At 40.3% G+C, this 24803-nt stretch overlaps 1 protein-coding gene across 3 annotated transcripts; it reads left to right on the forward strand.

Annotated features, from left to right (window-relative positions):
• Positions 1-1183: 1183 nt before the first annotated feature.
• On the forward strand, positions 1184-24676 carry PPP1R17 (protein phosphatase 1 regulatory subunit 17). 3 transcript variants are annotated; one of them, XM_051798784.1, is made up of 6 exons: positions 1184-1895; positions 8390-8502; positions 12252-12404; positions 15494-15655; positions 20203-20274; positions 21701-24676. In XM_051798784.1, exons 2-6 carry the CDS (start codon positions 8421-8423, stop codon positions 21829-21831), a joined length of 600 nt encoding a protein of 199 aa, XP_051654744.1. In that variant the 5' UTR covers positions 1184-1895; positions 8390-8420; the 3' UTR covers positions 21832-24676. The 3 variants fall into 3 exon arrangements, with proteins under 3 accessions (XP_051654744.1, XP_051654743.1, XP_051654745.1); XM_051798783.1 differs by having other exon boundaries at positions 1191-1895; positions 8337-8502; positions 21701-24674; XM_051798785.1 differs by lacking the exon at positions 21701-24676 and having other exon boundaries at positions 1212-1895; positions 8337-8502; positions 20203-20374.
• The last annotated feature ends 127 nt before the right edge of the window (positions 24677-24803 follow it).

Below are 24803 nucleotides of genomic sequence, written 5' to 3' on the forward strand. Positions count from 1 at the left end.
CTCCATCACACTGGAGGATTTACAGCCATTCTGTAAAGACTGGGATAAATATGCTGCTGTAGTTAAATGCTTCATGGCATCAGGTGGTGGCTAACAAATCTAAGAGATGACCAGGGCTGGATACATAATCTTGCTGAGTGTGATAGTCTGCTTTCCTTTTGAGTAAACCTATCCTGTAATATTCCCAAAGCAACCTTGGGATCTGATGGCTAGAACAGGAAATTATTTCCTCACCCTCAGGGAATTCTTTAATGCTATAAATGAATGACTCACTTTTTCAATCAGGACAATAAAAAAGCAGTCTTGAGCTGAGTTTCAAAAAGGTATTTCTGATTTGAGCATTGTGTTTCATGAGCCTACTATTCAGTCATCTCATTCTGATTTTTCTGAGTGCATAGAAAAATATGGCATAACCTGTGTTTCTAAGTAAAAGGCATTTCAATGGAAAATAAAGGGGTTTTATTTAAAATTCACTGCAACAGATTGGTCTTGGCAATGATGGAGATGGGGAAATCATAAAAATCAATTTTGGGGGTTGTATGGTTTGGAGGAGTTTGAAGGGGAGGTGTTGTTTTTTATTTTGCTTTTGTTTGTTTGTTTGATTTCTTTTCAGTTAGAAATCTTAATCGTGACTCAAAAAAATCTTAGGAGCCTATGCTTAATTTTTTCAAGAGTGCATTTATGAGCTTGAAGATTGGACGTTGATTCACCTAAACACAGGTGATTTACACTCTGTAGAGTAATGAATGTGCTTTTCTCTCCCAGGCATTGATGGGGAAAGCTCACAGTTCTTTCAGGTGGTGCCTTTAGAGCATTTAACATGCTTGGCATTTTGCAGAACTGCATATGATACATAAAGGATCCAAGAGTGTTGCACAGTTTGCAGGACTGCCAATTAGCACTTAGTCCCTTTGGCCTTCTGTACAATATGCTATTTATGAAAGGAACCTGGACTAATTTAAAGTATGCTATGCACACTGGTGCTTTTGAATTGCAGCTGCTGAGTGGGGGAAAAGAGGAGAAGACAACCTCAACTGTAAGTAATCACGGTTTTTAAAGATGTTTTAATAAAAAGGCCTAGACAAAAGCATTTTTGTTGCAAATGAATACTAAGAGAATGGCAGTTCCCACCACTGAGTAGAGTATTTCTTCCAGAGTTTTTCTAATGTCAGGCATGTTTGTATATTTTTCTTTCAGTTGAAACAACAGCTCCATCCAAAGGTATAGGAGAGATTGGTCTCTACTGGCAAACAACCGGCAGCCATGGAAAACTCCTTGCCTGGCCCCATAAATACCATGTTTGTATAACCAGTTGTGGCCAGATATATACACAAACACTGCAGTCATTGCTGAAACTCAGTGCTGGAGAGACTGTCCATCAGTTTTCATGCTTACAGTGCTGCTCCTGGACACATTGCACTTTTACCCTCAGCTCTCTCCTGGGTCCCTGACGTCATCAGTCTTGCTCCCTCCCCTTGTCATTTTCTTTGTGCCTCTAGACACGGCAGCTACAGCTCACCTTTTGGCTCTCTGTGCCAAAGCTTTTGAATCCTCCCCTACTTCTTTGAGAGCACCAGCATTTGTGGCTCTTGGTCATCTGGCAGGAACGGTGCCTCAGCCTTGAGGCGATGCTCGTCTCCCCTGCATTCTGATTCCTCTCCTTCGGCCTCTGCAACTCGTGGAAGAGGAAGGAAACAGGATTAGAATCCGCTGGTGGGTCAGGGACTGCTGATGCTGTTCCCCAGCCTCCCAGAGGACGCCTGAGCATGGCGTTGCCATAGCGACGGCTCCTACTGCTCCCTAGATAAGACAGGCAAGAGCGTCAGCTGCAGCCCCAGCCCCTCCAGCGAGCCTCGACGCCAAACTGCACCTTCCTCACCACCTCGCACCACTTTGTAAGTACTTCAGCCACACTCTCGCATGCTTCTCTCCCGGCTGGTTGGCTTGGTTGGCTTCCTGATTTTAATCTTTCTCTCTCTCTTTTTTTTTTTTTTTTTTAGCAGTCACCACCAGCATGGCAAATTGCCTTGTCACCTCTGGGGCTCTGGGGACTAGCAAGAAAGGGTCCCATTCAGCAGGGACTGGGCTTGGGATGGTCCCATTTGGAGAAAATTGGGGTGTGACTGCATTGAGGCTGGAATGCATGGATGGGGTCATGACAGGGAGAGTACTTAAGAGAAAACTGCTTCGACTAACTTTAACTGCGGGGACAGTTCACAGGCAGATAATACAATCCAGCAGAGTGGGAATTGGTGTCAGGACTTCTTATCCCACTACTGAGGTTGGCATGTGCAAGGGGTTAATTGGTACTTTAAGGAAATAATTAAGGAAGACTTTGTATTTTTTATTATTTCCAAAGGCAAAAACTTTGTGACCAGAACCTGTGGAAATGTATATCACAATTTTTCAGTCAATCAAAAGTTCAGCTGTTGTTATTTTTATTTATTTTACATGTTTATGGGTGATATTGGGAATCAGTCCGCAGCCCAGCCAAGGCTTTTGAAATAGTGCCCAGAAGCACACTCTCTGTGAGAAGAAACTGCTCCCAGACAATTCTGTGGTATTTCTGTATCCGTGTTATTAGTAGTAGCAAAGTTTTGGGGTGGAAAGAGGCACTCAGATCCAGCTTTCCAATATCTAAGTGTTTGCTAAGAAGAATTAAATATGCTTTAGAAAAGTAAAAGTCAGACTAATCTGAAAAGAATACCTGGAGAGAGCAGCCTAGTGCCTAAATAACTGAAGAAGAAACTCTGTGTATTAGCATAAAGCTGTCTTCTGTGCCCAGGAAGGCATCACTCCAAGAGGGTAACATTAAACATATGGTAAAACTTGTAACGAAAAGTTTGGAATGCAACACAAGAACACCCAGACTTTCTACTTTTAGGACATCTGTTTTCTACTCTGACTGCAGTAGACTGGTTGTCTTGCTTTATTTATGACTTACCAGGAAGCAGTTGCAATTGGGCTAGGATAGGAAGCGGTATGAGGTGCATACTTGCTGATAAAGGTGCCAAGTCTGCCTGCTGAGTGAAGGTGTAAGAAGCCAAATGTAGCCTGGTGGTGTTCCATCCCCCTTGGCCCCTGAGCTGTTTCACGTGATTTCTGTGTTGGGAAGGTCGATGTGAGATGGCTACATCCAGGGGATAGTATCTTATTCCTTCTTTATGCATTTGTAAATGACTTAATGCAAATAAGGAACCTGCTTGCACTATAGGGCCCTCTGCAAAGGACATGCTATAGAAGGAAGGACAGGTCTGTCTTTGCCTCCCACATAGGTTTAGGGAGGCAACAGAAGAGCAGGGAAGGATGCTGGGAGCCTGCCTGACCCTCTTTGCTCATGTGCTCATTGCAACCAGACAGAAAGGGGCAAACCAATTTAAAATATTTTAATAATCAAAACCTGACAGGGAACTGTAAATGTGCATGTGATGGGAGAAGAGGTACCAGTCTTAAAGAGCAAACCCTGATGCCAGAGCAGGTCTTTGGGCACAACAGCAATATGCTGCTTTTGGTCAAAGCTGGACTGTAACTATTGCAGTACAGCCTCTGTCTCATGTCTGCATGGGGAAGCACCCTGTAAGATATTCCTACTTACTCTCATTTCCAAGTATAGGGTATACCAGCAGCAGCAAGGCCAGGCCCTGCCTATGGGAATGTGGACAAGCATGTGTGCACACTGTCCCACTCCAGGGCCCCAGTTGCCTCTCTTTCTGCCTCTTCTTCTCTCAGCTCATGGCAAAATATGTTCTTACAAATTGCTCTGGCTTCAGAAGATATGTACATAGTGCCACACAGGCTTTTGTGGCAATGTGTATTACCAACTACCAAAATATACTTATTAAATTCAGATTGCCTGCTGCTACCTAACAAGGATCGTCTCAAGAGTACTTTTATTTATGTAGCATCCTTGTCAACATGCCAATGGTTTCTTTAATAATTGTGCATGTCTTGGAAACTAGCACATGCTTTTCTTTGGGATTTTGTCAATTGTGGAAACAAAACACTCCTCCGAACAAGAAGAAAAAAATTCACATACAACACCACATGGTCTACTGAAGTCTTCAGAAGCACAGTTTGTGGATACCTTACAAAGGGTCAGTTCAGAAATTCTAAGTATTCAACATACAAGGAAACCATGAGCCTTACTATACAATGGTGAGGAGTATTGACATCAATGCCCACATAGCCCCTGTAAACTTTCATAAGAATTGCATATCAGAACTTCATTTCTCCATCTTATAGATAAGAATGATCACCTATTGATGACTCATTTGAAAACTGCATTGTCCCTTGAGACTAGATACAACTATCCCTAGGTACCTAATTTTCATGTAGCACCTAGAACCATTCAAAACCTAGGAGAAGACAAGAAATGGAGATTTAACTTTCCCCCCAAGCCATTTCCATGCCTAGTTCAGGATCAAATGAAAAGTCCAGCCCTTTAGTTTTGTTCTGAAAGCTTTAGTTTTCTATCTTACAAGGTAGATTTTTCTCATGAGATTTCATCATAAGTTGGTTTAAATGTCACAGTATCAGATGGCCTTGAAAGATTTACATCATTTTAGTAGAAATATGTAATACTCAGTAAAACTACTGAGTATTTCCTAAGCTCTAGGCTGATTACTTGTGAAACAAATATCTACATTAAACCAACTGTGCATTAAAATAGTAGACCAAAACCAGTTCCTTTGTCTGTCTCCAGCAAAATATTTTTACATAATTGAAGACTGGAACTGGTTGCATTGGTGCCCTTTTTTATGGAAACCCACAATTTAAGCAAAGAAAAGAATCATATTATTTACAAGCCTTTGTGTATTTTAAGACTATGATAGTGAGTGATAGGATAGCTTTATTTGGGCACTTTAATCAAGCATGTACAGCAACTGAGAATTTTGAAAAAAAAATAGAATGCACTTTAAGCTATCTAAAAATCCAAAGCTGACATCCAGAAAGTGAAAAGTTCAGATATTTTTCATCTGAATCACCATGTCTTACACGAATGTGTGCCCAAAGGAGTCCTACTGTTATACGAGTGATTCTGCATGAAAGTTCATTTACATGAGGCTGAAGTAGCTTTTAGTCATACCTGCACTTTTCAGTTTGCCTTATCATCCATTGTCCTCCTCTGTCTGTAACTAGAGCCAATCCTATAGAATGCCAAAAATTTTAACAAGGGGCAATAAAAAACCATATAGGCAAAACTAGAGTTTCTCTCAACTCTTAGGAAAGTATTTCAGGTGTCTCAATCAGCTCTATTTTTCCCTAGAAATAAGAGGCTCAAGGCAACTCCTTTAGTCCTATATCTTTGCAGGGGTGTGGTACAGCCTATCTGCATTGTACCAAAGTCTCAGGCTAAATGACCATTAAATCCTAATTCATATGGAAAGATCTATAGCATTTCAGGAAGTATCTTCTGTTGAATGTGATTTAGAGCTCCACTGTAACCATTACAAATGCATAAAAGATGAATGTGCATCATTATGTCAAGAGATACAACAAAGTACAAGAAAAAAACACCTTAGTTTATCATATAAATAGCAAGCATTAGCTACCAAGGTGACTGATGGCAGCAGAGAGTGCAAACTGTGCTAGTGTGAAGGCTGCTAGGAAAAGTGTTGCACTTAACACATGAAAATTGAGAACAAGCTTCAATTCAATGGGGACACACAGTCCCCATAGCAGGCTACCTTCACATGTAAAATGTTACTGGGGAATGTGTTTCCTTAGTTACAGGAGTATATTTTAATGGTTTGGAAAAGTACTATGGCAATGCTCACATACAGCAACCCTCCTTTGAAGGAGAGCTCTGTGTGTAATGTAACAGCTGTGAGGATGTAACAGCTCTCACAGGTCCACACATTGTACCCAATGCATATGCACCCAAGATGCCAAAACCCATGATATATTTTGGTAATTTGTCTCTTTTTATTATTTTGTCACACAGACTGCCACAATGTGCAGTGTGTAAACACTTTTGTAAGCAAGGCAATGCTGGCTGAAGGGCAAACTTACAAAAGAAAAAAAAGGAAAGGAAGTGTCAGAAGTTAGGCTGTAAAGCAGTATTTTAAAGCACTGAAGATGCCAAGGGCTTGGCATGTGTGACTAGGAAAATATGAACATAGATCTAAGAGTTGTATTTTAGAATAATATTTTTCAAACTAATATATTAAGAAAAAACAATGGTGCAATTTTCTCATAATCTGCATATACCAATCCAATATCAAGTCTCTTTACAAAGCTTAATTTTTATTAGGTGAAATAATTAATGAAACAACTTAATGAAATCTAACCAAAATTAACCATATTTTATAAAACATTTCCAGTCAATATAATTTATTACCAATTATATGTTTAAATTTTGCTACCTATCCTCAGCCTTTTTGCCTCAAGGCCTGTTCAGAAAAAAAGTCCATAGTGTCTGAAATGGTACCCCTGATTTTACTGGAAACCTTGTAAACAGAGTATCCTTCAGAAAAGAACATATTCACTACAATCATAGTATTTAGCCAGTGTGCCCTAATCAATTCAATAAAATCAAATGGCATTGAAGAATAAAATTCCCTCAAATCACAAAATGCAGTGTGCACCTTCATTTGGTCAGATTATAAATTTTTGTTTTAAATAAAATTATGTCTGCTTCATTTTAAGCCATAGTTATAGTTTATTTATACAGTGGAGAAACAAAGCAACTGTACCATGCTAAGGTGTATTCAAAGATTTCTTTATGTAGGGTCTTCTCAAGTGGGAGATTTTTCTTGCCGTAAGTGCAAATGAAGTCTTCAGGTGGTATAATACTTTAGTAAATATGTGAGGCTGGATGGGGACAGTTCTACAGTGAACATCCAGAGGTCGAACCCTTTATACAGGCCTGATTCAGTAAGGTTTTAAGAATTTGTAGAATGTTACAAATTTTTGTAAATTTTAAATACTAAAATGTAAGGGAGTTAATCCCACATGTACATAAGTTGAGTAAAATTTTATGCTCCTAGGCAGTGTTGCTCCACTTACTTTGAAGTCACTGGCATTTAAGACATGTTTTTCCATCCCCTGAAGAATTAGCTCAGTGCAACCTTTCATACTTTCTTTTGCAAATATTTATGTGACTGGATTTTGCTTATAAGAATTAATTGTTCTTTATATAGATGCAGTCATAAAAATGAGGTTAATTCTCCTACTGTTCTGTTTCTTGTTGACAAACAACCACTGCAATTTACAGAGAAACAATAAGGTAATTTCTTTACCTCCAGCAAGATAAAAATAAAGTCCCACAGTTCATTCTCCTATTTTCCCATCATCCTTTTCACTGCTTTTCTCCAGCTGCCTTTGTTTTCACTTTTCTTTTATTTGCCTTTCCTTCTCCACCTCCCATTCATTCATTTTCCCAATTCAACCTGTCTTTCATCCACTATTCTTATTTTCTCCTGTGGTTTTTTCTCTTCCTCATTGCCTTTCTCCTCCTTACAAGGAAGTCAGTCTGCTCTTATTCCCTGAAAATGGACAATAGAGGTTGTGCATAAGAAACTAGCACAACTGTTGCTGGATGAAGGGAGATACCAAGATCACTTGGACTGTGCCTTCAGGTTGAAGGTCTTCTTCCTTTAACATTGCTTTTGTCATTCTGATGGGTTTCTGCTAAGCAACCGTAGAAACAATCAGCAGTGAAAAATGGTCAGATTTTCTTCTCTCTGTGATGGCATCTGAGGCAGCCCAGAGTTAGTGAGTCCAGGATCAACTCTCAGCTTGGGGGAGGTATGGGGAAGCTCAGGTAGGAGGATGGGCTTCAACACCGACTGCAGCTATGTGTAAAGAGGGGTAAACCAGCCAAAACAGCAATCTACTGAGACTTACAGAGCATGGACAAATAAAGAGCATAGTGAAATGGGTTTCTGTGCTCTTACCAAAGTGATAAGGAAGTCTACTTCATGCTGGCTTTGGGGTCTGTGTGCACTGGTCATCTTTCTGAGGCACCCCTTACACTTGGATCTTCAGGGTCTTCAAGGTCTCTTAGAGGAGCCGTACTTATAAGACTAAATCAACAGAATTCATAATTAAAGTTGGATCATATAATAAACACCAAATATGATCCTTAGTTTATATTTGAGAAAAAATGGAGAAGAAAACTAGAAAAACCAGAAAAAACCCCTAGTATTTACTATGTGTATGCATCTCAGCATGTGTAATTGAAATTGGGCCAGCAGACTGCATGACAGAGGGCAGCTGGAAGACAAGAGCTCATCATGATCTGGCTGGCAAGTGGATACATAACACCAATATGATTGTGCTTTTTTTGTTGTTTTGGTTTGGGTTTTTTTGTTTGGTTTTGGTTTTGGTTGCAGTTTTGTTCGTTTATTTGTTTTGGGGTTTTTTGTGTGTGTCTGTGTGTGTGCAGTATCTTCAGAGAAGGAGAAAAGCCTATTTCAATGATGTCAACAGAATATGTTCAGCCACTTGATATGCCAGATGACAGACTGGATAAGCGAGATTCACAGTGTAACCATTTAGGTAAGTGTTATTAGATGATGTCATTGCACTAATGAGAGGTGTTGCCTTCACATCATAAAGTCCTGTCCAGTGTCCACTTTTCCCCTCCAGTGATACAACTGAGCCCTGATGAAAACGGATAATTACACCTTCTGCTGACATTTCTGATGCCAGATGGAAAGGCAAAGAGCATTTTTCCTGCATATAAATATCAACTGAAATTCTAGAGTGAAATTAATTAAAGAGGAGAAAGCTAAAAGAGTCATTGATCTTTTTCCAGTAGAAAACATAGATTAGTTTCTTCATTTATATCACAGTAAACTGAAAGCTAGGATATAGCTAAGCTTTACCTAAACACATTTTCCATATGCAATTTGAGTAAAAGATTTCAAGCATCCCATTTACCTTTATTGGGGCAGCTTTCTAAAAATGTTTCCTCCTTCATCATCAATCTGTTTCCTTTCTTGAACCTACTTTTTACACTAGGCATACCAGTCGTCTTTGCTCTGCCACTCTCCTGAATACCAGACTCCATACTTGACAGATGTGCTTTTTGCATATTCATGGTCTTTGCTTCTACTTCAAATGCTATTACTTCACTCCCATCTTGCAAAATTGCCCTGAAGATTTAGCTACCCAGAAACAAAAATCTCTTTGCTCACTGTTACCCTTGCAATGACAATAATGAAACAAAGGCAATTTCACTTGCTTGTTGTGGCAGTTTGAGCCACATTAGAAATCTAAAATCCAATTTTTAGGCTTTCCCCACCCCTTCTCAACAATTTATCCTAATACCAGAGAGAAACTTTCAGGCCAGAGGCTTCTGTAGGGGAAGGGGGAAGTATATACATTTACTTACACAAATAAATACTATACAAACTAAAGGCAACTATATATATATATATATTACATTACTATCAGTCAGTCCTTTCAAGCCCCTCCTTTAACTTCAGTCCAGGAGCAGCCCTTAAGGCTGATATGTAACACAGTCTTTTGCTGTGGGAGTGTTCTGGGCTCCTGAACACTCCCTCCTCACCAAGTTCCAGCAGTTGTTTGTTGTAGTCTCTCCTCCTCATGAAGTCTGAGAAGACAGCTTTGAGTCCTTGCTCTTCTGCTGCTGGTGATTCCTCCCTCTTGGTGTCTCACCTCGGTTCATAAGCTGCTGTAGTGTAGCTTAGCTTATCAAGCGTCCACATCCTGGAATCCTCATTCCTCCACATCAGTTCTCAGCTGCCCCTGGTCAGCTTCAGCAGGCAACTCTCGAGCTCTTGGCTCGTCTCCAATTTTGCCCGGGACTCTTCTCCTGAGCGCCGGGCCTACTTCCACGGCCCAGTCTCTTGGCTCAGCTTCAATTCTGAGCCCCTACTCCACTTACAGTGGAGGGAAAGGAAAAAAGCCCCCCTCTACAGCTTCACTGCAGAAAAGGAGGGGGAAGAGAGGGCTTGGCTGCAAAGCCTGCCTCTCTCCTCTTACCTCAGGTGCTGTGAATCTCTTCCTTCAGAGCACACACTCCAAATGCTGACTCTAATTCTAGCCAAAGGCTCTCCCCCCCGGAGGGGAAGAGAGGGAGCCCAGCCACCCCCTGTCCTTGTTCACCTACACGCAGCAGACACCAACAGCAAAACAACCAAGACTGCCCTGCCAACCATTTCCGGTGCTGTGATATATGATTTTGAGCAGAAGCGAACAACATGGACAGTGATTGGCTCTCCAGGGAACACTGTCCTGGCACCCAATCACTTCTGAGCCCCTCGAACTCTCAAGGGGGGCCAATTTCAAACTATGACACTTGTCAAAAAAAGTGTCTCACCACAGGCAAGCAGAATTTTATAAATTTTGTTTATTTGTCCCACAAGGAAGGTATCCTAGTTCTGTCATGTCACATGGCATTTCTAACCACAGGCACCATTTTTACAATCTGCAGGCTCACAGACATAACACAGTCTTAAATAGTGTTCAGAGAGCCTGGAATGAAGTTGCGCTTGCATCCAAGTCTGCAGTCGGGTTGGGTAAGGGTGTGGGGAACCCAGACGAAGGCAAACAAGCAGCTTTTAAGAATTTAGAGCATTGGTTTGTGTGATGATAATAATGAAAGGTGTCGCAAATGAGTAGTTAGAACATTTAAAGAATCACTGTCAAAGTCATGGCAAAATACAGGCTTTAATATGAATTCATGAGAGTGCGAGTTAAATGGCAAGGTTCATTCTATTACTTACTACATAGATGAAGCATCATAAGTAAATTGGATTAGAAGCAGTTTGGAATAATTTACACAGAGACTGGGGATGCAAGAGGGTTAGAGCGCAGAGGATATGGATACCAGAAAAGGGTGCAAAAGCACCTAATCATTGACTAACTTAACATTTTAAGAAGTGATTCAATAGGATTTGCTACAATTATAACAATGAGTTAATTATAAACTCAAAATAACAACATTCATACCATAATCAATTCACTTGCATGCACACAGGGATCTATGTGTGTAAAGGTACTTATCAAAAATTCCCTTTAAGCTCAGTGAAATATTTATATCAAATCCCTTAGCATTTCTCAACAGGCATGGGCTGGCCCTGAAGCAGTGTGTGTGTGTGGAATCCACCTAGACCTCGTCTTCAGTGACGATGTTTCAAGTATTGCAAACTTGAGGGTTTGTGAGCTCCGAGAGGCATCCCACTCAAACGGAGTTGCTGGTGCAGCCCACTGCTTTCTGGGAGAGCTCAAACTCTGGGAGGCCTCACTTAGCACTGCTGTTTATAGGGTCACAACATAATTTTTCCCAAAAAATCCAGTAACAATAGTACTGTTGCACTCAGGCTATGATTCATTTTTTTCACAAGGTCTCCTAACAATGGTACCATTTCACTTGGGCTACAATTCAGATAAATTACTTACCAAGGCTAACACAAATAACTGCTTATCTTTTGTTCCTCACCTGGGTTGGGCAGCTGATGTTCCTGGTATGGTCAGAATTGTTCCTACCTTTACCATGCAAGAGCACCCAGTATGGTCAGAGATACTTCCCCACCCAACTGGTACAGTTAAGGGGCACTTCGCCGCTCAGCTGGTTCAACCAAGGCTTGTCAGAAGCTGCTGAGATCAAAGAGCAGGCCTGAAGAGGAGGTGAGGGAGGAGGATGCACCACCACAACAGATTACCTTCAATATTTTCAGCTTGCATAAGCACCCAAAAATGCAGTCTCTTGTAGAAAAAGACATGCTGACTCTCTGAGTCATCTGAGTCAAGGCTTGTTTTAGGGGAAAACCAGAAATCCAGTATAATGTTATGTAAATCAAAAGCTCAGTAGCTCTTGAAACAAAGGCAACTCTTGAAAGGAACAATATATTGACTGTCTCATTTTAGCAGTACCTCAGGCTGACCCCACACATGTAGAACTTTCTTTCATAAAAGTGTCTTTGTAACTCTTGAAGACACAGTCCACACAGTCAGCACTGGATAAAACAGGGGTAGCCATGGAACCTCTGCTCACAATGATGCAGCCTTCCCTCTACCATGTAAACACACAGCTGCCCACAACTCTCCCTTTGTTTTATATCTACTGCCTACAACACAGAAGGACCACCTAAGTCACTTGACTCCCATGTAGTATGGCTCAGAGGCCTCTTTTGATGACTTTCTAAGTATTTAAAAGATGTTTCTTCATGGGCATTTTAGTTTACTTGGATTAAAGCGCTATTATTAAAGCATTTCTTTTCACTGTCTGGTTTATTATTTCCCCTTAGTTTCAATTTCTGTTATTCTTTTCCCTGCAGAAGATCTTTCAGAGCAGCTGATTAAGAGCTGTGACCTCAAAAAAACCCCAAGAAAAGGTAAAACCATCCTAGCTTCCCAAAATGCTGAACAGGAGCAAAAAAAGCCAAGGAGAAAAGATACACCAGCTTTGCACACTCCACCACCTCTAACAGGTAAGCAGTAAATCTCTTGACTTTGAAATCCCAATTCAGCTGTGGGAACTGAATCTGAGCAAAATCCATAGACCCCTCATTCAGTTATGTCCCCTTGGATGCTGACAGAAACAGAGCTCCATGCATGTGTACCTCGGAAGGCAGGTGAACAGAGTCTGACTTCCTCAAAGGCATCCTCTGTTAGTTGAAGGGTTTGCTCACAGATCTGGGAATACCAAGGTGAGTGGGTGTATGCTCTGGAAAATGTGCTCCCTTGGAGCTTGTAGTCTTGCTGCTAAATGATGCTACATTTATGTGTTAAATGATGTGCTGAGCCATGCTCGATGTCCCAATTTGATATGGTCCAAAATCAAAATGGATCCAGCTCAGCTGCTGCACTTTCTCTTGAAACTAATACCCAGTGCTCAGAGGGAGGCTGAACTGGGATGAGGCTGGCAGTAGACCAAAGAAACACACAAGCCACCTGCAGGATTTCATGCTTCATCCAGGACTTCCTCCTAGAAATCACAGGGCTCATATGCTTATGGGGACTCTGGCAAAGGGTGGGTGTTTCAGGAAGCCAGAAATCACCACAGCAACAAAGGCACTCCTTCTAGGATGCTTCCTGCTGTGGCATATCTACAGACGTTTGAGAGCCAACCTGGGGAAGGGAAGAATAAGCAGGAGATTGTCAGTGAAACCTGACGATCTTCCAAGAGCAGCAGTGGGAATAAATGTTTGTCACTCTCTGCTAACAAGCACTCCTTGTGCTCTCCAGGGAGAGAGTTGTGCTCTTGTATCATCGAGTTGTTCTTCCCATGCTGCACATACATAGAGGAGTGTTGCAGGTGGGAGTGGAAGGCTTAGACAAAAACCCCTGCCATCACGAGGTGCAGAGTCATTCAGGTGCCCTGAGTCACAAGGTGCAGAAAGGACTGCCTTGCTTTCTAAACTCCTTCTCAGAGAGGAGTCTAAATGCACCTGAATCCAATTAGCTGCAGATTATGTCAACAATTTAAATGTAAGGAATTACAAAGGTGTGATTGAACCACTTTTGTCCCACAGGTTTAATGATTGGCAAAATTATAATTATTATTATTATTATTACAAATGATCAGACAAAAGATCTTAATCGGAATTATTTACTACACAATATAAACACTAAAACTACTAGTAGTATAGTATAAGATAGGATAGTGCACTATATCAATTATTGAAGCAATTTTATTAAAGCTAGCAAAAAGAAATAATTATTAAGTAGAGATTTGATGTAACTCATCCAGACCAATGCTTGTAGGGAGATCTCTTTCTCTCAGCCTCTCCTCCCAAGAGAGGAGTCTCCGCACATAAACCCCAAGAAGGGTTATGTTAGAAGAAGCTGACTGGGTTCTGAAAGGGAACTAGAACTTTATAATATAAGGTGACTGACTGCTAGTTAAAAATTTACAGGCCAGATACCACCTTATCTGTCATATCCAACTTCAAAAAGCAAGATCTATGTTTGAAGTTTGGTGAACCAGGCTGGTGTTGCGCTCCAGATTATGCTATAAACTGCCCAGAGCAGTTACATTTTTTATTTAAGACTTTTTAAAAGCCTTTTGGTTCATTATAACCTCTAATTAGCATCCAGAGAAAGAGTCACACACTGTTCTCTAAGAGATATTCTTTTTAATTTAGTGAGAAAAATAAGATATTTTGGAAAAAAGTTTTTACAGGAGTAAAATACAACCAAGAAAAAAGCATTTCACTAAATCATTCAGCACAAAGACCCATTCCACAGGAAACACCCACTAAAACAATCCATGTACCAGCTTTAGTAAAACACAGTTCATTGGTTTTAAGTTATCCATAAGAGAAGGAAAGGAGTAAAAGAAAACAGATTAAAAGCAGTAAAGAAAGAGAGAAGAAAGAGAGATGGGAAAGGAAAAAATGGTTACCAACAAGATCCGATGATTCATATGGTGCTGGCTGGAGAGGGAGAAGAAAGAAGAGGAGAGACCGCATGGAGTCTTGTAAATCTACAGAGTTCAGTTTTCCCTCCCAGGCAGGATATCCAGTCAGTGCCTTCCAGGCCAGAGTGAGTTGTGCTGTAGTCAGTCACAGGCTGCAGGAGTGTGGTGTGGGTGGGCTACCAGGCAGGTTGGACTTGACTGACAGTCTGGCTGCAGGGCGTTCAGCTCTGCCATGTGCTCTGCATGGGCAGCAGGCCTTGCCTTCCAGCTCTGCCCTGTGCCCTCAGCAGGCCTTATGTGCAGGCCTAACCATGTTCCTGCAGGTGTAGGCCCAGCCCTTCCCCACACGCACACACACACTGACAGCAAGTTGGTTCCAACCCATATAAATAATTCAGTCAGATTCAGCTCCAGGATCTCACAGCTGGTTTTAGCATACTTGAATACCAAAAACATTACCATGGCACAACCAGCAACTTATCACAGACACCTTGCATGAGAGCTTGCATTGTATGCATTCTGATTGGATTCTAGGCCTTATCGGAGTAGGCCCTCCTGCCACAAAGAGTTAACCAGTAAGTACTTGTGTGGTTCCCTGTATTTATGCAACAATTCATCAAGTCAAAAACAAGTAGCTGGGATTTTCCAGTATTTGTAATCCAGATATTGAATTTGACTCTGTTCAGTTTTCACATGTATCTTCCATCAGCAATTCTCTTTTAGGGAAGAGTGGCTCAGAGGCTGAAGACCTGCATTTTGTGCCTGCAACTACCATACCATAAAGAAAACACTGTTTCACTAGATAAAATAAGCCATTTCTGTGCAATCCCATTGTTCCCAACTAGAGGCTTGAGCATCTGTGTGATTAAGCTACTTTGACAAGATGTCTAAGGTTCTGAAATAGAAATCTTTACCATGATTTCTGATGGGCTGCAGTTTAGTGCATTAATACAACCAGAAGCCAGCTGGCCTGATAGCTTTATTGTCTACAGCCTATAATCAACTTGGAAGAAAAGTAGGGTAGGTATGCCACGCAGCAGATCATGCACTCATGCAGCCTTACATCAGAGTAGTCATTGGGAGAATTACACAGGTGTAAGTTTCTTCAATATGAACTAGGCTAAAGTGGCATTTTTATTTTTTTTTCCTTGCTTGCAGGCATACTTTCAGACTTTTCTGATAATCTGCTGAAAAGGTATGGTATCACAGAGAAGCCACAGAGAGAGAGAGTGAGTCCAGTCTCTCAGATCACTGAACTGGAGCAGAAAAAGCCCAGGAGAAAAGATACACCTGCAGTACACATCCCACCTTTGATAATGGGTAAGAAACCTAGGTGAATGGTCCTCCAAAGAGGAAGCAAAAAGTGGCTAGTGTCAGAGGAATGCCTGGGAGGAGGTTGCTCTCTGCCCAGCGTACTTAGCTGCTCTTAATGAATGGGACCTTTTTGGTCTAATAACAATGGTGGCTCATGAAAAGTCTTTTACATATCCCCTGTTCATGCTCTGGGGACAGAAAGGAAGGGAAGTAAGAGAAGATATTTGGTCACTTGATTATCTTTTGCAAACTGTAATCCTACTTTTCTGACAGGCCAACTAATGTCCTGCTTTTCAAACCTCAGCACCTGTAAATTTTTAGGTCACCAGCACTATAATGCCTCAAACAACCTAAAGCAAAGCTGTACTGATTAACCTCCTCTTCACTCCACAGTTCCTGATATGCACTGAGAAAATCAAGCTGTGATGAACTTCTCATTAACAGCACCTTAAAAACAGTTCTGTGCTTCTGGCATAACGTGCAATACATACACGCTTACATAAGATGCTCCTAGGGAAGGGAAGCGAAAGGAAGGGAAGGTGAAAAAAAAAGTGGTGACCTACAAATGTGTGACAAAATTCTGTGCATTTGTTATGGGGAAAATGAGAGAAACTAATGCAATTTTCAGTTGTTTTCAATTCTACCTCCAATGACACTTTCTTGCCTACTCGTGACGCCACCTTCCAGCACGCAACATGGATTCAAAGCAGCCTGCTAGATGCTGCCTCTCCATGTAAAGCTTTTTCAGATCCTGTATTTGGGTCTGTTTTCCAGTGATTGGCAGACTTGTGCCCATATCAGGGGCAAACTTAACTTATGTGTTTGAATGCTTCAATTTCACTCCCTTCGTATTCTAAGGATGTATATTTTCTTTTCGAGATACATATCAACATACATCATTCTGCTTGTTGAAATTCATCAGTGATGGCTCCATGACTTGCTATGAAAAAGTGACTAAATTGTGGTTGAAGGCTGGTCCACTTGCTTACTTTCATAGTTATTCCATCAGGTAGCAGACAGAGCACAAACAAAATGAACTCTTTGGAACTGATATGCAAAATGAAATCTGAATCATAGACTTGGAGACCTGAGAAACCCCAGCAGGGCTATGTGTGCTCAACAAATATAGGCAGGCCTTTCTGTCCTGTCCCCCTGTTATTGGAATATTTTCATTAAGCAGCACTCTCAGTGCTACATGGCCTCTCTTGTGACCTGCTAAAGAAGATTGTCCCCATTTCTAACATTTCCCCTTCATATCCTCTGCAAACCACTTCTAGATGCCAATTCAAGGGTGATGAAAATCAGTGTATCTACTAGATGGTATGTGGTCAAAATGAGAAGCAGAATCAGTCTTACACCTTACAAACACCCAATACAATTGGGAAATGCAGGTACAGAAAAGGGGCTGCTAAATTAGTTATCTGAATTCTCCTCTACAAGGGTTAGGTTTCTAAATCTATTCAGCCTTCAAACTTCTACTGAAATGCCACATATAACATTGTGCCATGTGCATACAAATAAACTATGAGCAGAAGTCTCCTTCAGTGGCCAGCTCGCCTTCAGTCAGCCAACACCTTTTCTGAAGGGATTAGACTAAAACACAAAATAGAATCACAATTCCACCAGTCTTTTTTCTGTCTAACCTAACAGAAAATGGCTTGAATCTGACCTAAGCCTGTAGTCAGCTCTGGAACACTATTGTCATCCACACTTAGCAATATATTCCAGTAACTGAAGTATTTCTGAGAGCTCTTCAGGCCTGTGGGTTTGAGATACAATATAAATACATGACTAAATATGGGAAGACAGTTCCTGAAATGTGGCTGCTTAGGGTTTCTAAATCAGATCAGAGGTAAATAGCAAAACCACAGTTTCAAACCCTCATTCATTCTTATACCCTAGAAAACCAGTTAAGGCAGCTCCTTTAGGATAACATCACAACCCCACCGAAAACCTCTGGGTAACATAAGAAGCACAGAAGTTTAATGTCACCTCTTGCCTCTCCAGCAGGAGTTGTCCATAGGCAGTCTGTAGACAGGTTCTATTTTGTTGATTTTCTGATTTATAGCCTAGGAGGAGTGGCTTAGATCTAGGGGGCACCTGGCAAATAGTTGATTTAAGCTGACTTCTTCTGCCTATGTTTGAGCTTCCTAACAGAAACTCTTATGTCTCTGTGAGCCTTTATGGTTCTAGTCTAGCTAAAAATTGCAAGTAGTTGCAAGTTCTGTTGGGAAATTATGACCACATTGTATTTACCTTCTCATTTCTTTAGTCAGATCCCTTGGCAGATATTAACAGAACAACCTACTGATCCTTAAAATAGATCTGCAGGATGAGTTGCATTTCATAGTACACACAGCTGGGAAAACAGAGGTAGAAAGGTTAAGTGATTTATTGAATCAGTAAACAGAGAAAGACTAACAAATGTTCCCCAAATCAAATGACCTCGTATCCTTCTGGTTCACACCCAGAACTTCTGAACTGCATTCAGTAAAGCACATTTTCTCCACAAGTGATCAGTGGCACTGTATCAAAGGAAAAAATCCTTTCCCACTGTTACAGAAATAACTACAACTTTGACATGCCATTTGTATACCCTTTCCACTCTTTTGCATTAAAAGGCTGATTTGTCCTTGCAATTGTGAGTGGTCCATGGAAAGTTAATAACCTGCATCTCTGGGCTACATCCATGTCTGAGCTCTGAATCATGAACTCTACTGGAAACCTTTGGAGTTCATCAGTCACCAAAGTGATTAATTGGTAATGATCTTGCTATTGATTGTGGTGAGCATCTGTGCTACTAGAGCTGAGACCTCTGCCTGCGTGTTACCTTTCAGCTGTCTCTAGCATCTGTTAAAAGGACTAGTTTATGTACTATAACTACGCCATCAGAATTACATGAACACATTTTTCCTTCATCACTTCATCATTTAAATAAGAGAGTGGATATGATCCATTTATTTAGTGTGCATATCTGATCTCTTATTCCTGATTTTACCCAAAAAGCAGGTTAGCTCTCCTCAAATCATCCATTCTAGCTTCACATTTTAAGCATGTTTTAATTATGTTTTCCTTGTTCCTCAAATGCTCCATTATATAAAAAGCCCAACAACATAAACCCTCCACTCCCTCTTAAAAGACAAAACCCAAACCCCAAAGACAACAGTAAAAAAAATTTGTCTATATTTGCCTAAGTTGTCTATAGGAATATTAGTCTGTGTGGGGCACATTTACATCCATCTCCATAAAATGTCATCATTCATTGCAGTTAATAATGGTGGTTACTCAATTACTTCTTGAACAAATAAAGTCCTTTGTGTTTCAAATTAACATTTATTTATGCCTTTCAGTTTATTTCATAGTGCTAGTTCACAAGAACCGCATATAAATGGAGTTAACTTAAATGAAGGGCAGTATAGGTTGATATTTTCATTAATTCATCACCCCTGAAAAGATTCTAAAGTTAAAGAAAATCTACCTCTGTGGTATTGCCCTATTTTCAGACCTTAGCAAGATTGAAAGCCTTCTCTGTAAAAGAGTTTTTGATGCAGAAAGAAGCAAAACAGGTTGCTTTGACAGAACAGCTCACCTGGTATCAAACATTAGGAGACCAAATTTGGGAGAGATTTCATTGGTCTCAACACAATGATATCTCTCATCCTGTTTGTAGACTATGTCAACATCCACACCAAGGAATGTGGACATAAAATTCATCACACAAGTCACTTGTTTTTTACTGGAAACAGGCAAATCCAGCACAATACGTTAAAATAGAGTTCAAGAACACTTTGTACCTAATGCATTGTTCTCACTTCATTCTTATTTATTTTCTAAATGAAAAGAGCATTTACAGTATTTGTGATATCTTGGTATCACACAAGAGCCTCAAGACCCCTATAGGGTGGACTTACCAGTTCAAGTATAAAAGAGAAAAAGAAACAGAAGGGAGGAGAGACAGAGATTTGTGGAAGGTATAATCTACAACCCAAGTCTGTTTTCACATTGTTCAGTAGCTTTTGCAATTTATTGATACTATATAACTTCAGTGGAGATGGCACTTGTCATGTCGGTGTTCTAACCTTTGTCTCTTTTATCATCTGCACTTGAAAAATCTCAGTAATATGGCTATATACTTAGAGGAAACATATACACATTCACATAAGCTAGTTGAGTCACAAAGATTAATCACAGCATTTACTTAATCAGGCAAGCTCTTTCCCTTATTTAGCTCCTCAAATGCTTTTAACAAACAGGTTCCCAAATGAAACTTCAGTATCTCTTTTCACATATAGGAAAAATATGCTGGATTTAAGAGTGCCTAATAATTTTAGCTAAAAATGCAGTGATTCAATTCTAGTTCACTAAATATCAGGAGATCGAAGTGCTGAAAATAAATGAGGAGTAACTCCCATGATATTGGAAAACTATGTTAGGATCAAGAAGTAAGAGAGGACTGAAAAATTCTTTTTAGCCTGGTACTGTCTGAAAAGTAGTATGCTAAATCAACTCCTTTTTTTCCTCTTTTTTTTTTTGTGTGTCCTTCTGTTTTTAAGGCACTAAGCTGTTTACAGAAGAACGAACAGTGATTATGGAAGACGAAGAAAAGGATGGAGACACAATCCACAGTTAAGATTACAGTGATATTTCCAATAATGCAGTGTAAATAATTCTGGGTCATTCAAAGTGGCAGCACATAGAAAAGAAAGTTCTTTCAATTTTATAAATAATAATTTTCTCAAGCATGCACTTGATTTTAAACTATCATCAAGTGTTTATCTGCATCTCATGAATTCCCAGCAAGCATCATAGGAGATGACGACAGAAATTTCACTGACACCTGGGGTTTGAATGATTCTGTTGGTTTACTACAAGTGGCTTCCCAGCATTTCTGTAAATTAGGAATCCATCTCAGAACAGATCTAGCTTTGTGCAATGTGGTGATAAGGCTTAATACAAAGGACAGCACTCATAGAGCGTACCTGGAACTAGATACCAGAGCAGTAAAACATCAACTAATGATTTGAATCGCATTTTTCTCCTGACATTTTACCTAATTTGTCCAGCTTTCCTCTTCTGGAATAACACTGACCACAGTGAAAATTCCCATGTGCAAAGCTGATGTGATAGATGGAGAAGGTGTGACAGCAGGAGCCAGACCCTGAAATTGAAAGCAAAAATTTCTTCTGCCTGTATCTGCTCATGACTTGTGTTTGTGAGGAGGAAAAGAGAGATTCACTGTAGAATGAAAATTTACATCTAAGGGCTGTCAGCACTGACACATCAGGATGGAGGGAAGAGCTCTCAGAAGAGAAACATCAGGGAAGTGCAATGCCTGCCTGTTACATCAGTGTAAACAACTGCCTCCACTGGTCAGTGAAAGATAAAATAGTTGGATAGTTGATCCTTTTGCTCCAAATAATTTCTTTTGACATCTGCTTTTTAAATTGAGTTCTAGGTCAGTTAGAAGAGGTGGAAAAGATTGAAAATCTTTTGGAAAGTGGAAAGTGACAACAGTAATAGGAATAGTGTTAGTCAATGGCATATGCCTACTGCAAGGTGGAACAGCACCACGTGATTTTTTTTATTAGTTTACCTCATTGATTCAATCAAGAATTTTCACAGCGAGCTACAGCCTGATAGAATGGCCAGTTTGTGCTTACCTTAACAGCTCTGGGATAGATAGAGTAGCACTACCACTGCTACTTAGGGCCCTTAGGGACCTGAGCAGAGAGGTTGAAGATCGTAGAATCACAGAATCATAGAATTAACCAGGTTGGAAAAGACCTCTGAGATCATCAAGTCTAACCCTTGATCCAACACTGCCGTGGTTACTAGACCATGGGCACTAAGTGCCACATCCAGTCTCATCTTAAAAACCTCCAGGGACGGTGAATCCCACCACCTCCCTGGGCAGCCCATTCCAATGCCTGATTACGCTCTCTGTAAAGAATTTATTCCTAATATCCAACTTAAACCTCCCTTGGCAGAGCTTAAGACTGTAAATCATCTAGCCTGGCAGACTGAATTTAGTTATCTTTTTAACTCTCTTAGGTAGACAGCTGAGGACCACACTAGTTTGGACTTCATTTGCCACAGTGACTGACCCAGCATCTTTCATGAGAATGCAGTCTATTCACAAATATCGAGCTTCAAGATGTAATCAACAAGCTTATAATAAATAATTGCATATTAAAGTGTACAAGAGGCCTGCTATATTATTAATGGGATGCCTGATAACTAGGAGGTGTACTTGTTTTTATCCTGTTAACCTATCAGTGAGATAATATTTAAAATATAATCAATAGTTCATATAACAACAGTAATGTAAGGTACACAGTAAAGTATGTCACATCAAGTATGTGAAAAAAAATACATATGACTCAAGTCTAGCTTTACCAGTAAAGCTGTTGAATATTTTCAGTGCACAATACAGCAAGAGTGAGAGTATGGAATCCTGAAAAGATTCAAATGAACATCAGCAATGGATTAGACATGAAAATATACATGTTTAGACATGAAGGCCCTTAACAACACAAAGCAGGAGCACAAAAAGGATGTGACTGACTTCACTGCTCTGAAAAGGATTTGTTTCCAAGCCTGGGGAATTCTGACACAGCTTAATAGGGAAAAAAACCCCAAAACAACAACAAAAAAAGCGCCCTTTAAGCCTAGCACTATATGTTATTCAGCAAAGAGGACTTACAGTCTGAGTGACATCTCTGATGGCACACCAGCCTAATTTACCATCCCTGTATAGATCAACTCGAAGTCCAGACATAAAAATGCTGCAACACACATCATATTCTGCAATTCTTTTAAAACTGCATATTCACAACCTGGCAATTCAGCTTTTTCTGTTCTTCCACTCAGGAGCAACATAAGCAATTAAAAGTAATTTTTCACTTGATCAATTAAGTTAATAGAAGGTTTTGCAATGTTCCTGGGAAGCAGTGTGATGAATCATTTGTCTGCTTCTACATGCTCCATTGCAGTCAGTTAAAGTGTTAAATGTCATTTTGTTTGGGAATAATTTTTTTTCAAATGAGGCAGACAATTCCCCTTCCCCCAAAACAAAGCCTTTAGGTTTTGCAGAATCGCGTGTGAACTCTACAGTGGTTTATTGGGTTTATTTATTGTCATTCAGTCTCCATTTAAGACCAGATAGTGCTAAAACCAACAAATTGCTCTCCCCAGACAAATGACAGGAGTTGGTTTGTTCTGGGGCAGAAATGCTTTTGTATCCAGTGTCCCCAAAGGCCATTACACCAAAAATGAAAGGAAACTGAAAGCACAGACACACCTAAGCATTTCCATAGGACTGTTAGGACTGGGATGCTCCAGACTGAAGTCACTTACATTGTCTGCTATGTGCATTGACTGCTTTGTGTCTTGATAGCTGGCTTGCATTCAGATATTTATCTGGAATGGCATCTTACCCCAGAAGTCTGCACTGGGTGGGACAACCACTCCAAGCCCTCAGCAGGGAATGAAGTGCTTCAGTTAGTGAATAAAAGACTGCTGTCAGGAGATCATTAATGGCTAATATTTTTGAAGTGAATTCTCAATTAGCGTCTACCTAGAAACTAAGACACAGGTGTCCATTTACAATAAAATTGGGACTAAGGGATTTAATGGCCTTATGCTTTAACAGCTTTCAACTAAGGGTTACAGAAAGTCCATCACCTATTTGAAGGGGTTGTGGTGAGCATTTTTGTAGTGCTAAATATGAGATTCATGGGATATGTGGAACAAATTCAAAGCAACATTCATGATGCTATTGTAAACTCACACTATATTCATAGATAAAGCAGCATTTGCATGCACTGAGTTTAGCAAAACTTACAATGAATTTATGTCTGGTTGAAATTTTGTCTTAGTGGTTAGTAAATTGATAATTGTATAATGCTTTGACCACATAAATTAATTGATATGTTTAGATATCATAACAGATCATCTTCCTGCGTGTTCTATGCCATCCCTACCTTTTGTGATTACACTTTTTACACATGACCTTACAGTATTCTTGTATGCAGAGAGACTGCCCAGCAATACCATCTACAAGCAAAAATCAAAAAAGCATGTCGGTGAAGCACATTAGAAATTTTGGCTTCTCACTTGTATTTAGATAAGTTAATAAACAGATATTATTCTGTTCCTCACATCCCTCCCAAAAAGCCATGGGCCTTTTAAAGTGAGGTGGTGCAAACAGAAATACCAATATTTTGGCAATGTAGATCCAGAAATAGAACGAGTGAACATTTAAAGTCAGTTTCTACCCCATGATACTGGCTTCTGGTCCTGCATGAGGAACCCATGTAGTCTGTCAGATCCAGGAGCTGTAAAGGGAAGCTTAATCCATCCTTATTCCTGACATCCTGAAAAATCCTGAAAAGACACAGACTGGACAGAGAGACGAGCGACTGCTAAATTATTATGCACATTCTAGAAATAAAAGAACTGCATTTGATGGAGCATTTGTGCTTATTCTTTCAGCTGCAATGATCCTCTGAACGGCAACATGTGTATACATGACTGTGAGACACATCACTGTGAGCTTTGGATTTTTCCAAGCTGTCAATTTTTTTCCGACCTTCAAAGAAGATTTTAGGCCCCCAGGTGGTCTTAGTGTCTGAAACAAAGTTATACCTGTCACAGGTTTGTTTTTCTGTATTCTGTTTAGCCTGGAGAAGAGAAAGCTTAAAGGGAAGTTATCAATGCATATAATAATGCATGCAAATGTCTGATGGGGAGGAATAAAGAGGGAGCCAGGCTCTTCCTATTGGTATCCACTGACAGGACAAGAGGCAGTGGGTGCAAACTGAAACACATGGAACACCACTTACAAGTAAAAAAACATGTTTTTGCTACTATCTCTGACAGATAGTCCAGAGAGGCTGCAGACTCTCCATCATTGGATATTTTCAAAACCAAACTGGACATAGCCCTGAGTAACCTGCCTCAGTGGAGCCTACTTGAACTGACCAACTCCAGAGGCATTGATCATGCTTCAGTCATTCTGTGACTATAGCCCAGGATCCATACCAAGGGGGCTTCTTAGTGATGCTTAGCAGGTCTGTGAGAGATCAGGAGAAAGGTTTGGAGTAAAGGGAGTGATTGTCAGCTGAGTTAAAAATTCACAGAAAGTTCACAATAA

This window comes from Manacus candei, unplaced genomic scaffold, assembly GCF_025592945.1.
Source record: "Manacus candei isolate 608988 ecotype Guabito, Panama unplaced genomic scaffold, ASM2559294v1 h1tg000049l, whole genome shotgun sequence".
NCBI classification, from domain to species: domain Eukaryota; kingdom Metazoa; phylum Chordata; class Aves; order Passeriformes; family Pipridae; genus Manacus; species Manacus candei.

What these genes read in the sequence shown, in the direction of transcription:
- PPP1R17 (XM_051798784.1), top strand. Translation starts at nt 8,421, where the DNA reads ATGATGTCAACAGAATATGTTCAGCCACTTGATATGCCAGATGACAGA. An exon ending in TTCACAGTGTAACCATTTAG is followed by an intron (nt 8,503 to 12,251) that starts GTAAGTGTTATT and finishes TTTTCCCTGCAG; the next exon opens with AAGATCTTTCAGAGCAGCTG. An exon ending in CATCCCACCTTTGATAATGG is followed by an intron (nt 15,656 to 20,202) that starts GTAAGAAACCTA and finishes TCTGTTTTTAAG; the next exon opens with GCACTAAGCTGTTTACAGAA.